Below are 13,530 nucleotides of genomic sequence, written 5' to 3'. Positions count from 1 at the left end.
ACACTAATATAAAGGATTATTACACTGATACCATATCAACTACAACTACAACTACGATTTTAAATTGTGTTCAACCATTCCAAATCTATGTTTGACTGAACTCACTAGTGGGCTGTCAATACAAATGTTATATTTGAAAGAAATGTCATGTTAATAATGTAAAAAATAATATAGAAAGCACTCATTATCCATGGGTTAAAGTAATTTATTCAGTGATTTCATTACAGAATACGATACGAACAGTGCATTCTTCAAAAGACGATGTGCTTAGGGTTCTATGACACTCATTCAGAATCTTTTGTAAAGACTGAAATGTTCTCTAGAACTTTTGCTTGATAATACAAATACAAGGAAAATTGCACATGTTGAGTTTTGGGTTCTGATCTAGACATTTGGGTTGTGATTCTTTGACACCAGGGAAAGAGGGGACAAATCGTGACCCAGTTTGGTTGTGCTTAAAGTACACTGAGATAGACTATCCTGATCAAATGTTTTTTACTAGTTTAGGTTGTGCTTGTGTTTTGAAAGGAAAGCTTCCATGACACCATCTAAAAACACATTGTGCTCTAAAGTAATGCTAAGAGGAAGTTAATCAAATGAGAAATGTGCATGACAGGCTTCTCTCTGGATCACGTTGGTCTCATGGCCCTCAAACATCCTTGAGGTCCCGCTGGATGCCCCAGAGAGTGTCAGCACTCTTTTTCAACTGAGCCACTTCATCATCCGTCAGGGTCATGTTGACGACGCTGCCCACGCCGCTGCTATTCAGAACGCAGGGCAGAGACAGAAAGACCTCCTCCCCGATGCCATACATGCCCTAAGAAGACACATGTGGAGTTGGCTTTAAAAGTATTTGGATCAAGGTTACAGTAAATTATTTTTTTTATTCAATTTAATTACTATGGAAACCAATTTTATGAGTTATTTTCATCTTGAAAATGCTTGGTTTAAGTTCCGTTTTAATTCGTTTTAGTATTAGATTGTGTTTTTTCCTAACTACATGGATTACTATTTCCTTTTTTTTTTGTTGACGTCAGTAACTATTGTGCAAAAACATTTGATTCTCAATCAATTGACCTTCTTTCTGTAAATAAATAAATGAATTTAAAATTATACTGGAAAGCTCATATATATGATATGAATTGAGAAAGACAAAAACATTTTTGCTATAATTATGGTTACTTTTATAAACCTAAGATCTAAGATGTAGAGTCAGTTAACTTTTGTTTTATGTGCTGTATTTTATTCTGGCAATACTTTAGATTTTGAAATTGATTTCAATTTGTATTTTATTTTGTAAAGATTTTTGTTCTAGTTTTTCAATTTTAGTTTGAATCATTTTTTGAACTATGTTGTTTATGACAGCCCAAATTTGAAATGAAATCATTAATTCCAACCTTTCTCAAAAATAGGAAATATGCGACTAATTAAGCCATTTTATGCTGACCACATCCATTTGGTTTAAAGTCTTTGGGTAAATGACTCATAAGAAATGAAGCATCTAGTATTAACTAGTCAAGACTAATAAAGTTGGGAAAGATCAAAAGGTATTTGAGAAAAAAGGATTCGAAGGGATTTTAATGAAGTCCCACGACTAGCAAAAACCTCATCTGTAAATCCAGTGCAGCATGTGGCATAACTCTGCGACGAGGCAAGTTATTTTGGTTATTTCCAAGACACATTTGACGAAAATACACCGAAAAAAATGACAAAGGACACTGTGAGTGAATGAGTGTGCGTGTGTGACTGACCTTGACCATGGTGGAAATTGGATGAACACGACTCATGTTCTTAACAATACTCTCCGTCAGGTCTGCCACGCTCAAGCCGATGGCCCAGTTGGTGTAACCCTTCAGCTTGATCACCTCATAGGCACTGGCACATAATGTAACAAGTCATGTTGTCATTGAACAATGCACAATCAAATGAAAATCATTTTCAGAGCAAAAGAAAACCATTACCGCTAAGTGTTTAATAATTGCACAAGTGTTTAATGCCCAGCTCTAATTACCACATTAAACCTCCCACAAAACCCCACGGGACCATTTGTACGTGACCATTTGACCTCGAATGTCAAAGGCACTCTACGTTCCCCACAGACAGCGACATCAAATACAGTCAATTCATGTATTGACTGTCTGTGAACATAATCGGATTGTTTATTGACTCTTTGCTCTCTAACCACAGTAGTTGGATCAAAATTTCAGTGAGTAGAAGACATTATATACAGCTTGATCAAAAACTATATTCATAATTTTACAGAAATATTATATTATATAATGATTATGCTTGTCATTTCTTCTAGTTTTCTGTTCATCAATATGAAACTTGCATGGAAACAGAAGTTCATAACATTCACTCCGATCATTCAATTGCCATTCTACGACACTAAGTTACAGAGACAAGCGTACACAGGTTAACTAATACTATCCTCTAGCGTTAAAATTTGTCATGAAAAAAACCAAAACAGTTAGCACACAGTCACACTGCGAGGAGCAAGCTTTGAAAAAAAAAACTGGTCATTGATTTTAAAAGTAGGAATTTTTCACATAATGCATCAAGGGAATTTAGCCCAAATGTTCTTTTGTAGTTTTTACTCGTCAAGTTATTGTCAACTGTGAGTACAATTTACAGTCTCAAATGTTTTTAACATAACTCGGTGGTACCTTTTACTGAGAATGAACCACAGAAAATTCTTGCCAGGATGAGGAGGGGCCATAAGAGGGCCGAACTAATCCTTTTGCATAATAAACACATCCAGTACAGAGATGGTAGTTAGAATTTGGCGCCTCAACAGTGAGGGGAAGGATTTTGCCTATTATTGGAATAACCGTAACAGGTACATGTAGAAATCCAGGAATGTGTGAGCATCACACAAGACTTTCAACTTTATAATCGTATTATTAGTTCATAAAACTACATTCATGAAATGCTAAGCCAGTACCGGGAAATGCCATATAACAAAATACCACAAAACAAATACATTTTGTCAGTTTTGCACAATTGCATTTCATTTGTTCAACAATAATAAAAAATAAAATAAAATAAAATAAGGCGGTGTTGATCAACGATATTGTGCTAAAATAGCAAAACACAATTAAAGAAAGCGAATAAAATGCTTATGTAGGTGTTGATATTTTGGTTCGCAACTGGGTTAGCGGTAAAGATTTGATGGGTTCAAGAAGTCATTTGAAAATGATGCATTTCACGTTCACACGGCTCGGTGGCGCACTGGTTAGCACGTCCACCTTACAGTTAGGAGGGTGCGGGTTGGATTCCACCTCCGGCCCTCCCTGTGTGGAGTTTGCAGGTTCTCCCCGTGTCCGCGTGGGTTTTCTCCGGGCACTCCGGTTTCCTCCCACATACCAAAAACATACTTGGGAGGCCAATTGAGCACTCCAAATTGCCCCTAAGTGTGAGCGCGAGTGCGGATTGGTTGCTCGTCTCTGTGTGCCCTGCGATTGGCTGGCAATCGGTTCAGGGTGTCCCCTGCCTACTGCCCGGTGACGGCTGGGGTAGGCTCCAGCATGCCCGCGACCCCCGTGGGGACTAAACGGTTCAGAAAATGGAGGGATGAACGTTCACACGGCGTACCTGTCCACCACAGCTTTATGTGTGGCCTTCCACTGTTCTTTATCACCTTCACTGCCGATGTCAGGATTGAGCTTCTGCAAATTGACCCCGGCGACATTTGCACCACTCCACACAGGCACTGGAATAGAAAAAGCGCAATCATTCTTTAGGTTCGAGGTCATCTGAGAAAAGTGTGCTGTGGGGTCTGTTGAGTCCACATTTCCAAAATATTTGAAGGAATGTTGTGTCTTTTGTGGCCACTCACCACTAGTGTCTCCATGCTCACCCAGCACCCAGCCATTGAAGGAACTAGCATGGATGCCGAGGCGTTCGGCCATCATGAAGCGAAAGCGGGCAGAGTCCAGGTTGGTGCCACTGCCGATCACGCGGTGTTTGGGCAGGCCGCTGAGCTTCCAGGTCACATAGGTGAGTATGTCAACTGTGAACGGGTTTGTGAGAATCAAACAATGACAAGTAAGCAGACAGAAGTGGAATGATGTTAAGGTGACACAAATTGGGATTGCCGCCAATGTTTCAACCATATTCAAATCCAATATTACGATAGATATCAACTGTAGTTCAAAGACATTGTTTTGGTGGAAAATGTGGAATGACACGAAATGATATGGAATCAAGTGGAATGATGTGAAATGATATTGGTGGTAAGTAAATGTGGGATATGTTGGTGAGAAATATGGAAGGAACAATATTGAAAAATATGGAATGATACGGAATGCTGTTGTATTGGTGAATAATGTGGCATGTAGGAATGTTCATTATGTTGAAAATCCTTCCCAAGGTGAACTGAATTACCAGAACATTTTGAATATTGAATGGAAATGACGTGAATGGGTTATGTTGAACGTGTCTTTGGAAATGAATGGGAAATTTCTTGGCGACATATGTGGAATTGTTGGAAAATTATACATTTTTTAAATGTGAAAAGTAATAGCTCGGAAGTATATATATAAGTATATAAGTGTGTATGTATGTATGTATGTATGTATATATATATATATATATATATATATATATATATATATATATATATATATATATATATATATAGATAGATAGATAGATAGATAGATAGATAGATAGATAGATAGATAGATAGATAGATAGATAGATAGATAGATAGATAGATAGATAGAGAGAGAGAGAGTGAGAGAGAGCGAGAGACAGAGACAGAGAGAGAGACAGAGAGAGAGACAGAGAGAGAGACAGAGAGAGAGACAGAGAGACAGAGAGAGGGAGAGAGAGACAGAGAGAGGGAGAGAGAGAGAGAGAGAGACAGAGAGAAAGAGACAGAGAGAAAGAGACAGAGACAGAGAGAGAGAGAGACAGAGACAGAGAGAGAGAGAGACAGAGACAGAGAGAGAGACAGAGAGAGAGAGAGAGACAGAGAGAGAGACAGAGAGAGAGAGAGAGAGACAGAGAGAGAGAGAGAGAGAGAGAGAGAGACAGAGAGAGAGAGAGAGAGAGAGAGAGAGAGAGAGAGAGAGAGAGAGAGAGAGAGAGAGAGAGAGACAGAGACAGAGAGAGAGAGAGAGAGAGAGACAGAGACAGAGAGAGAGAGAGGCTCGGTGGAACACTGTGTAGCATGTCCGCCTCACAGTTAGGAGGGTGCGGGTTCGATTCCACCTCCGGCCCTCCCTATGTGGAGTTTGCATGTTCTCCCCGTGTCTGCGTGGGTTTTCTCCAGGCACTTCGGTTTCCTCCCACATCCTATGCTTGGTAGACCGATTGAAGACTCTAAATTGTCCCTAGGTATGAGTGCGACTGCGGATGGTTGTTTGTCTCTGTGTGCCCTGCAATTGGCTGGCAACCGGGACACCTACTGCCCGATGGCGATGACGGCTGGGATAGGCTCCAGCGACCCCCGTGGGAACAAAGCGGTTCAGAAAATGGATATATATATATATATATATATATATATATATATATATATATATATATATATATATATATATATATATATATATATATATATATATATATATATATATAAAGTAGAAGCCTGTCAAAGTAGTAAGGAGAATAAAATGGTGTGTGTGAATGCTTGCAGCATTCACCCCATTCCTAAGAAAACTGCGAATCGCATTCAGCTGTGTTTCATTTACCAGGATTGGAGACAACGATGAGAGTGCACTGGGGGCTGTGCTTCATTATCTGAGGGATGATGGACTTGAAGACATTTACGTTCCTCTGTACCAAATTGAGGCGGCTCTCGCCCTCCTGCTGGCGGACTCCAGCAGTCACTACCACCAAGCGAGAGTTGGCAGTCACTGCATAGTCTGGAGGAAGAGAATGAGAGCCTTTGTAATGACGTGTAATGACTGTGAAAGAAATGCGTCGCGACCTTTGTCTGCGACTATTTTGGAGGTCTTAAGGAAAAGGCTGCCGTGCTGAAGATCCATCGCCTCTCCTTTCAGGCGATCCTCCATCACATCCACCAGAGCCAGCTCATCACACAGATCCTTCCAAAGTGAACACAAGAATCGACATACGTCATATTCAATCGAGAGATTTTTTTTTTCAAATATAACTGGGTGGTAATGCTATAGTAAGACACGATATAAGTATATGATATATGGTGGTGAATCCAATCAGGCGGTTTGATTGGCCTGTTTATGACCACTCCCATTGTGGCGCAACCCTCCCTATTAAAAGTCCGCTAGCAACTTGTGATAAGAAAAAGCTGTGTGACAAAAAATATGAAATAATTGAAACTCCCTTACAATTTCAGTGACAAAATACTGCAAAAATGTGATTATGTGCTGTACTTGGTCAAATAACAAGATTACCAACAGCACTAGTCCTTCTGATACATAACATTTTAATTCACATGATAACAAATGTAATAGTAAACAAAGACCTTTCTTTATTTTTGATGCACAAAAATTTGTGGACCTTCTCGATGTCAGATGTTTTTGCCATTAGGGTAAGTGGCTGGTATCAACAGCCTGCATGAGTACCCGATACCTTGAAATACTCTAAGGCCAATATTGGCCTGATATCAGTACCTGGTATTGGTACTTGCTCATTCCTAAGTAAAATTGATGTCTATGGGTTTTTTTATATGGCTTTGTCGCTGTAATGCTAATACCATCATCACAGTATTGTTGATGCTTCGTGTCTTACCCGCAGGAGGATGCTGACGGCGCAGGCCATGCCCACCTGGCCCACCCCGACCACTGTCACTTTGTTCCTGGGGGGCTCTGGAGAGCTACCCGGCAGAGGGCTGATGAGTTTCTGCAGCACCGACGACATATTGGAGCTGCAGACAAGGCCCGGAAATGAGTCAATGTTGTCATTATTTTTTTTTAGACTTTTAGTAACTATCTTTCTGAAAATCTCAGCTCTGCTGGTGCTGCTGTTTTGGTTCGCCGCAACCGTTGTAGCAGTGTTTTTATTTGCCTAGGTAGTTAAGTATTCTATCTGTCTAATCAGCGTCACAATGTAGAAAACAAATTTACAGTCAGAAAGTTTTTTTTTAAAAAAGAGATATAATCAGGCTTTTATATTCACACATACACTGCTCAAAAAAATTAAAGGAACACTTAGAAAACACATCAGATTTCAATGGTGAAAAAAAAAAAAAGTTGGATATCGATACTGATATGGACAGTTTGTCTCAGGAACAAAAGGATGCCACATCTTTTGATGGAAATAAAAGTTTTCAGCTTACAGAGGGCTCAGTATATAGACACCCCAAACATCTAAGTGAAAAAATGATGTGGCAGGCTCGTCCATCGCCACGCAATGCATTATGTGAAATAAGTGGCGATATGTGGCAGTTTTACTATGCTAGTAAAAAGTTTCAATGATTCAATGCTGTGTAACAAAATGAGCTCTTTGGGGAGAACTTGAACTAATTGTCTTTTTTAATGAGGAAATCATTTCACCTGTTTTCATAGAATATTTGCTTTGCTGCGAAAAACCGTCACCTTTCCCACTGGGATTAGCTTGTCAGGATAATGAACGACCGCAAACCAAAGACAGAAAGTCAGCTTGCCTGCAGCTGCCATTTGCCTCCTAACAGTGTTAGCTTGCACGCAAAAATTCACACTTTTGCACCTGTAGTGGTTATGTAAAAGTATCTTCATTCAGAGGCTTTTACCAAAGCAAAGCAGATTAAAAAAAAAAAAAAAAAAATCAATTGATTTGAATTAACCTGAGAGGATTAGGTTTTTTTTGGACTGACAAATTGGAAGTGCGTTTTTACAGTGACATTTAAGAATACAGTTTCTTTTTATTACAAATATAAAGGCACTTTTTATTACCCAAAAAAAGTCTTTGTTGACTCGGGACTTACGCTAAGCTTGAACGGATGTGCTATGATACCTAATAGCAAAACTACTTGTAAGTAAGCTAGAGCAGAGTTTTGTCGACCACTGTGCCGTGAGTGATCGTCAGATGTCCCGTGGAAAATTATCCAATTTCACCTAATTGGTCTAAAAATATTTTTTGAAAACAAATTACGGATATCAGCTCTGTGTTCATCCAAACATGCACAGGTTTCACACCGAATAAAATATACTGAGATTGACATTTTGTACATGCAACTTTTCATCTTGTAACAGTGAAATCTTTCCCAAATATAATTGCACTTTAAGTACACTTTTTATTTGAAAGAAGAAATATAAAAGGTAAAATACATTTATGAGTTGATTCCTATTCATGACACTTTGATAAGAATGACTATATTGTTAATATAGTGGCTAGGTTTTAACAGATTTTTGTTGGTGTGCCTCGAGATTTTTTCCAATGAAAAGGTGTGCCGTGAATGAAAAAAGGTTGACAAACACTGGGCTAGAACATACTTGCAGGTTTGCTCAAAGGTATCAAAATTCTGCCCCATCTCTATAACAGCAAATTCCTAACAGACAAATGTTGGTGTTTGACAGTTTTATTGGCAATATTATTATTGTCAATATGGAGAGCTGCAGTGTACTAGGTGTGCAAAAATAGATAACATTTGTTGGCATTCTCATCTGGGTATTTTCTTCCATTATATTTTAGGTTTGTATGATTTGATTTGTGTATTTACTAGCTAGCTGATATTCTTGTACTACATTGTGTTGGTCCTTTGTTACTGTAAATTAATTTACTTTCAGGTGCAAGCTATCATCAGAATATTTGACTTGCACATACAATGAGATGCTGTAAAAATAATTCTTTGGTGACCAGCAGCCAAAATAAGAAGAATAACTCTCAAATACAGGTATTTCACAACAGATTTATTTGTCCACGAGCAATTTGCGAGCTGGGCTGGGTAAGAGCAGGCGTGGTTTGCAACTGTACCACCTGAAGATGATCGGTAAGTGAAAAGTAAACAATTTAATCACAGGAATCTATCCAGAGGAGTAAACTACCACAAAATGAAATCTGTACTTTGGAGGCTTTGGATGAAATGTTGCCGCGGTTTTTGAAAGCGACTGATGATGAAAACCAGGTGTTAATGAGCTTTGATTGAAAACGAAAAAGTGAGCGTGATTTTTCAGGAACCTCGTCACTGCGGGGTGGGGCAGGAATAATGACTACCGGTTTTCAGCAATGAGCAATGAATACACAAATTTATATCATAATACCAGGCGATTATAATCCCATACGGACACTGATTAAATGCATTGAACAAATCAATGACTGGATGTACCAGAGAAAACTGAATTGTTTTTGGAGGCAAAGATGAATGATTAAAAGTCACCACTCAGCTTCACTCAGTGATGTTAAAGCCCACAAACCAAGCTAGAAATCGTGGTGTAGTTATGGACTCAGAATTGAATTTTAACAGTCACATTCAAACTATTACAAAGTCAGCCTACTACGACCTGAAGAACATATCAAGGATTAAAGGCCTTATGTCAGAGTTCCAAAAGCTTGTCCATGCTTTTGTTTTTAGTAAACTTGACTATTGTAAGGGGGTTTTTACAGGCTTTTCTAAAAAAATAATTATAATAATCAAATAAAAAATAATAATCAGACAGCTGCAGCTGATTCAGAATGCTGCCGTTCAAGTTCTCACTAAAACAAAAACAAAAATAGATCATATCACTCCAGTTCTGAGGTCCTTACACTGGCCCGCCTGTCTGCCAAAGAATTAATTTTAAAATACTTTTATTGGTTTATAATGAATGGTCTAGGACCTAAGTATATTTCTGACCTGCTGATCCCTTATGAACCATCCAGACCTCACAGGGAGAAGCAACGTTCAGCTTCTATGCTCCAAATATTTGGAACAAACTCCCAGAGACATGCAGGTCTGCTGTAACTCTCAATGTATTTAAGACAGAACTGAAGACTTCTTTGTTTGCTGCGCCCTAGTGCTGATTTTACCTTAACTTATACTGCACTGTAACTCCGTTCCTGTTTTATTTGATTTTTACTGATTTTAATTTGAATCAACTGTTTTGAATGTTTTTTAACTGTACCTTGATGCTTTTACTGTTTTCTTTTTCTTTGATGCCTTCATGTCTTCTGTGAACCACTTTGGATTGCCTGATTGCTGAAAGGTGCTCTACAAATAAATTTGCCTTGCCTAATTTTGTTTTGGAGCTTCTCGCCCTGCTCTGTGCAATCATCTCAATGGGAGAGGAAGGAAGAGGAGGGCTGCCGACTGTATCAGAATGAGGCAAATGAATTTTGAGTTATTACATGAGGGATCAGTGACCGACCGGTCAGAATGTCATTCCCTCCCATTTCAAACGTACATTGGTTAGTCTACATCAGTGATACGCAATAGAACCCCATAGATAGAATTGTAAATATTTCTCTTTGACTTGTTTTAATTTGTTTTTAAACCAGGTTTGTTTTTATGTAGAAAAACTGTCCCTTTATTTTTAATTAGTTTTTTTTTTTATTGTTATTATTATTATTTATTTATTTTACTATTTGGTATGTTTGTCTATTCTTTTTTGCGCTCCTTCTTCTGTACAGACATAAAGCAATACCAAAATATAACTCTGGAATCTCATGTATGATTGACTGGCAACGATGACAACTGACATTTTTTGGGGTAGTTAGCTTAGGTTAGTTTGATAAACATAAGATTTTGTTTCAGTGAGTTTCTTTTTTTTTTCTTTTCATTTCGTTAACATGTTTTGTCATGATTAGTTTTTCGTCACTTTTTGTTAACTACAATAACCTTCCACAAAACACATGAAGAGCTTTGTTTTGCACTTCGTAAAGCGCTTTGAACACCGTATGGTGTATACTTAAATTGCTACTTAACCGATGAGGGGATATTTTTTTACTTTTCATGCTGTTTTGTAGTGTAAAAATCTTTTCGTAAACGTGAAGAATTAAGATGAATAGTAGCATTTTCAGTTCTGCAGTGGATGTTGAATCAGTTGTTAAGTTCTTGGATGGGGCGGAAAAAGCTATTCGACAGCTTTAGCCACTACTGAGCAGCCCTTTTTAGGATCCACTCACCTCAGTCGAGGAGGGGGGGTAGAAAAGGTGCCCTACAGCCTATCTCAAACATTCCTGTCTGGGATATCGCACCCAGAGGGATCACCACTACGCGGTCAGAAACATACATTTATTTTGGAACCTAGAAATGTACGGATCCTCATAAACAACAAACACAGCGAATAAATGTATATCAGAATGCTGGACCACATACAGTAGGAACCTCAAGGCCCCAGAGCACGTGTGTCAAACTCAAGGCCCGGGGGCCAGATATGGCCCTCCACATCATTTTATCTGGCCGGCAAAGACCAATTGTGCATCAAATTTGTGTAATTACTAGAATTGCAAACTGTCTTCACTTTTAATATCTTTTTTTATATATATATTTGACCAGTTATTTGTCAGTTTGTTTTGTAGCTTTTACTGTATATAATATGAGGTGCTCATACACTTATTTGGGTTGACAGTTATAATGGCCCTCCGAAAGAAGCTCTGACTACAATGCAGCCCTCGATAAAAAAATGAATTTGACACCCCTGCCCTAGAAGTATACCATCAAAGATGCCTCAGGAAAGAAAATACTTGAGGATAAGTGCACAAACACCAGCATTCTAGAGGAGGCCAACATCCCCACCATCAATGCCATCATCGCCCAGCACTAACTCCGATGGACTGGCCATGTGCTCTGCATGCCCAATTCTCACCTTCCAAAACAAGTCCTATACTCTCAGCTTTTTACATGACAACGTGCCCCTGGCGGGCAAAGGTTTAAGGGCAACATCAAAGCAAATAAGAAGTGCCAAATAGACCCTAAAACCTGGGAGGCCACAGCAACCAACAAAGTGTCCTGGAGACAACTTGTCCGAGATGGAACCGCACAATACAATGACGATCTCCACATTGGTGTGGAAGACAAAACGCAGACGTAGAAAGGAGCGTGCCTCCACCAAAAAGATTTCACCTAGACCCACAGCCCCTCGCTGCCCATCCCTGTCCACACTGCACAAAAGTATGTGTCTCCAGAATGGGCCTCTTTGCCCCCATCTGAAGACCCACAAGTTCCAAGAAGGAGAACAGTCATACTGGACCCAGAGCGACCGCCTATGATGATATGACTGTGACAACACTTCAAAGACTGAAAGTCAAATTATTGTCGCTTTCTAAATCGGTTCCATTCATTTTCTATTGTTCCTTTACCTGTTTGTGTCAAGATTGAATTGAGCCAAGGCGACCAAATGCAGCTTGAAACAGGATTCATTGAAGGGAAGGTGAACAAAGGAACCGGCGGAAAAAAGGCTCACGGACAGCGAGGGGGAAAACGGGATTCCCTTCGTACCAAGCGCAGACTAGGAAGAGGTTCTGACCGTGAGCCTACACACGAGACCCGGTGAATACACACCAGGCGCGACTACACACCAGGTGCGGACACAGACGGGAAGAAACAGTAGACATCGACGGAGAGGAAACACACGGACAGGGTTTAAATACATGAGGGAGCAGGTAGCAGTCATTGCTGTAATGAAGGGGTGTGGCCAAGGGAAGTTGCCGGCTGAGCGGCCTCTGGCACGGGCGTGACAGTTTGGGGTTTGTTTAAGGCGGCTGCATCCTAATTAAGCAGACTTCAGTCCCAAAACGTCCAATGTCCAAATGGGTTTTGAAGCAAATTTACTCAAAAGAGAAAATCCATCAAGTAAATTGTGCAAATATTATTTATGTGCCAATAAATGACACGGATCACGTAAATGATACAAATGTCATTCATGTGACGGTTCAACTTTGTTATCAAGGTCACATGCCTGTGTTGGTCACAAAATGGGGACACTTGGCGCACAACTACATTGGATTAGGACCATTCAAGGACACATTGGCTAGAAGGCAATGAAGAAAAAAAACATTCTTTGATTATTACATGTTTGATATTCAAATACCACTGATCTTAATTATATAAGAGGATGCAAATTTGGCATGAATGCGTCACATTCCCCCTCTATTTGCATTACTGTGCATTTATGTGCGAATCATACATGATTTTTGTTCAAATAGTCGAAATACGAGCAGTGAGAGAAAACATCGCCTGAAAGAAAATAACTGAACACACACTAACGCGTCATAATCAAAACATCACAAACCAGCCTATTGACATTTTCTCACGCGTGTGCTCAGATTATGTGATGTGTCATTTAGCAGCACATTTCAACATAAATGCTGGTGAGGCGTCGCGCACACGTCGCGTTTGAACATTCTAATATATAATAAGGCGACTTACATTTTATTAGCGCTTTTAAAATCCTTGTCTCAAGCAGGTGTCGAGTGAGAGGAGGCTGGCGGGGAACTATTGCGGGAGGAGGAGGAGGAGGGGGGCGGGTGCTGGGAGGATGCCAATATGGGAGATCGTGAGCAAGAGGAGTCAGTCCTACGTGACGGTATTCACTCTTTTTTTTTTTTTTTCCAAGGCAGACAGGGTGGTAAATAGTTGTGACAATATCGTATTGTCACTTGTAGGGATTACTGAGCAAGCCATGGCTGGGTTTTAGCACCTCTGAA

The 13,530-nt window shown here is 39.6% G+C and overlaps 1 protein-coding gene across 2 annotated transcripts; it reads right to left on the bottom strand.

The window, feature by feature from the left end:
* Positions 1-194: 194 nt before the first annotated feature.
* On the bottom strand, positions 195-13,330 carry ldhba (lactate dehydrogenase Ba). 2 transcript variants are annotated; one of them, XM_085902254.1, is made up of 8 exons: positions 13,253-13,330; positions 6,718-6,853; positions 5,936-6,053; positions 5,697-5,870; positions 3,839-4,012; positions 3,595-3,712; positions 1,752-1,875; positions 195-817 (listed from the first exon to the last, which is right to left on the bottom strand). In XM_085902254.1, the coding sequence occupies exons 2-8, from the start codon at positions 6,844-6,846 to the stop codon at positions 650-652; spliced, it is 1,005 nt and encodes a 334-aa protein (XP_085758380.1). In that variant the 5' UTR covers positions 6,847-6,853; positions 13,253-13,330; the 3' UTR covers positions 195-649. The 2 variants fall into 2 exon arrangements, with proteins under 2 accessions (XP_085758380.1, XP_085758381.1); XM_085902255.1 differs by lacking the exon at positions 13,253-13,330 and adding an exon at positions 12,184-12,502.
* Positions 13,331-13,530: the final 200 nt, after the last annotated feature.

Source organism: Syngnathus leptorhynchus, chromosome 21 (genome assembly GCF_054491065.1).
Source record: "Syngnathus leptorhynchus isolate UIUO chromosome 21, UIUO_Slep, whole genome shotgun sequence".
Lineage (NCBI taxonomy): Eukaryota > Metazoa > Chordata > Actinopteri > Syngnathiformes > Syngnathidae > Syngnathus > Syngnathus leptorhynchus.
Note: the sequence above shows the minus strand (reverse complement) of the source record. Positions and strands in the feature narration are given on the sequence as shown.

Excerpts from the sequence above, each read along its gene's own strand:
- ldhba (XM_085902254.1), bottom strand. The coding sequence starts at position 6,846 with ATGTCGTCGGTGCTGCAGAAACTCATCAGCCCTCTGCCGGGTAGCTCT. Across the intron at positions 4,013-5,696 it reads CATCGTTGTCTCCAATCCTG|TTGACATACTCACCTATGTG; the intron begins GTAAATGAAACA and ends ACCCGTTCACAG. Across the intron at positions 3,713-3,838 it reads TGAGCATGGAGACACTAGTG|TGCCTGTGTGGAGTGGTGCA; the intron begins GTGAGTGGCCAC and ends TTTCTATTCCAG.